The following is a 2,430-nucleotide window of genomic DNA, read 5'->3' on the forward strand; positions in this document are numbered from 1 at the left end:
TTTAGGGCCTCTATGACAACAAGGATAATTGAGATTCTTTTTTTTTTTTTTGGTGGTGGCAGCGACATATTTTGGGTATACGTAAGATACCACACTGTAATTTCTGACTTAGCATGAGTGGGAAAGCCTTCAGTTTCCCCTGCTTTAGCCTGATTTGTTCTATGCCCTGAAACTGTGCTTTCTCTGCCTCACACGTGGTGGGTGCCAGGTGAGTAGCTCTCTTCACAGGCTCACCATGCAGAGTAACTCCCCACTGTAATCCCCACATGAGCCACAGGAGTGACAGGTAAGGTAAGACTGAGCAGAGTGGGGGATTAGCAAAGGGCAGGGTCCAAATAAGACTTGAAGAAGAATTTGGTTAAAATGATTTCTTGGCGAATGGTTGGAAAATAGGGACATTTCGCTGTAGATATATATGAAGGGGAAAGATTTCGTCCTCCAAATCACTGTGAGTTGAGTTATAGGTCTTAGAAAATTTTGTTTGAGCCTCAGGACAAATCAAACTTGTATGTCTCCATTCAACAACCATTCATTGATTGCATACCATGTGTCAGGCACCATTGTAGTTGCTGAGAATAAAGTTGTGAACAACAACAACAAAAAGACAAATCTTGCCTGTAAAAAGCTCATAGTCTAGCAAAATGTTTCTGGTCATCAGGTAGGAAAGGTGGTATCCCATCACCATTCTCACTGGGCATCTAGGAAATTGGGAGACAAAGTCAGAGTGGTGACTTACCTGGGTGGACCCCTTAGCATTGTGTGACAGCAACCAGCTGAGAGGGCCCACCTCTCCTGCACAGATAATCTTCCTGAAGAGCAGGCCTCGCCTGCCATACACGGCTGCCCTGCTGAGCAGCTGCGCTGACGGCTACATCTATGCCTGGTCCATCCATGGGAATGGAGGCCTGCTGGGGAAGTTCTCCACAGACATCAAAGACAACGAGGATGTGGTCGTGGGTGCCATGGCCACTGATGAAAATGACCAGATCCTTATCACTGGGGATTGTAAAGGATACATCAAGGTGAGGAAGAACTGGTGTTGAGATTGAGGGGCTGTCAGCCAAGCTATGGTCACCTCTTTGCCACATGTAGCCCTAGTCTAGTCCCTACTCCCTCTGGGTATGGTTTCATTTGTGGAACAGTGGACAGGAGAGTGGGTTACCTTAGAAGTCCTCTGCTGCTCTGGGTGCCCAATGAAATGAGTGATGGTTCAGTTCAAAAGGCCTCTTTCCCAGTGAATCTTGTGCACCATCATCGTCTCCCTACAACTCCCTCGTCCCCCGGCCATGCATGTCCTTTGTGATCAGTTGTCTCAAGAACTGATTTCGTGCCTTGTGGTGAGATATGAGGCAAGAGTATCTTGTCTTTGGGCCAGTCTCACCCTCTCTGCCTGCTGGCTAAGGGGTCTGACCTAGAAGATTCCTTGGGCCCCTTCTGGCCCTGAGCATCTGGGTATATCAGAGGTGTGTATAAGAATTGCCCGCCTAAAATGAAGAAGGATGATCTGGGAGGGGTCCATGGAGTGAGTTGGTGTTGAAGTGAAGTAGTGCTGGGCCACTAACCCACACTTTGTGTCTAGGTCTGGGACATCAAGAATTACTGCATATCTACTGAAGGGCGGTTTTCTCAACCCAGTGGAACAAACAAGTTCCAGTTCTTAATTCCTGAACCAATCCAGATCAACACCCCACACTACATCCCCTTGGAAAAGAAGGAGGTAGGAAGAGTACTGGATGGTTGCTTAAAAAGTCCCTTTGAGCTCCACTAATGAGCTGGGACCCTGGTTTTCATACTGAGACTCTGAGTCTATCATGTTTCCTGTTCAAGATTGTCTGGTTGGAGTGGAAAAGTTAGTCAGAAGTCATTAACCAGTAAAACACAAGCATACACACACCAGATACACCCACATGCATACACATGCACATGTATACACACATACACACACACATACCTTCCACAGGCTTTGATCTTTGCGGTGAGGGCCCTGGAGTCATACATTCTTTTTAAAATTAATAAAAATATTTGTATATTTTCTTTAGGTAATACATTCACATAGTTCAAAAATCACTTAATATTTTCCTGATGACTAATGAAATTGAGAACCTTTTCATTAGTTCTTCAGGAAAATGCAAATTAGAGCCACAATTTGGTACCACTACACACCCACTAGAAGGACTAAAACTAAAAGGCAGGCAATATCAGTGTTGGCAAGGATGCAGATCAACTGGGATTTCCACTGCTGATAGGAATGTAAACTGGTATAATCATACTGGGGAACTGTTTGGCATTGGCTACCAGAGCTGGACGTGCCTGCTCTGTAACCTAGCAATTCCAGTCCTAGGTTTATACCTAAGAAAAATCTATGCTCTGAGAAATAGGAATAAGAATGTTGATAGGTTTACTACTTGTAATAATTTCACATTTGAAACA

At 44.8% G+C, this 2,430-nt stretch overlaps 1 protein-coding gene across 1 annotated transcript in view; it reads left to right on the forward strand.

The window, feature by feature from the left end:
• The window catches only part of EFCAB8 (EF-hand calcium binding domain 8), a 61,908-nt gene that overhangs the window by 46,834 nt on the left and 12,644 nt on the right, over positions 1–2,430 (forward strand). The window contains exons 21-22 of the mRNA XM_023522229.1: positions 801–1,022; positions 1,580–1,717. Of these exons, the coding sequence (XP_023377997.1) occupies positions 801–1,022; positions 1,580–1,717 (360 nt within the window). The remainder of the gene's footprint in view (positions 1–800; positions 1,023–1,579; positions 1,718–2,430) is intronic.

Source organism: Pteropus vampyrus, unplaced genomic scaffold, assembly GCF_000151845.1.
Source record: "Pteropus vampyrus isolate Shadow unplaced genomic scaffold, Pvam_2.0 Scaffold336, whole genome shotgun sequence".
NCBI lineage: Eukaryota > Metazoa > Chordata > Mammalia > Chiroptera > Pteropodidae > Pteropus > Pteropus vampyrus.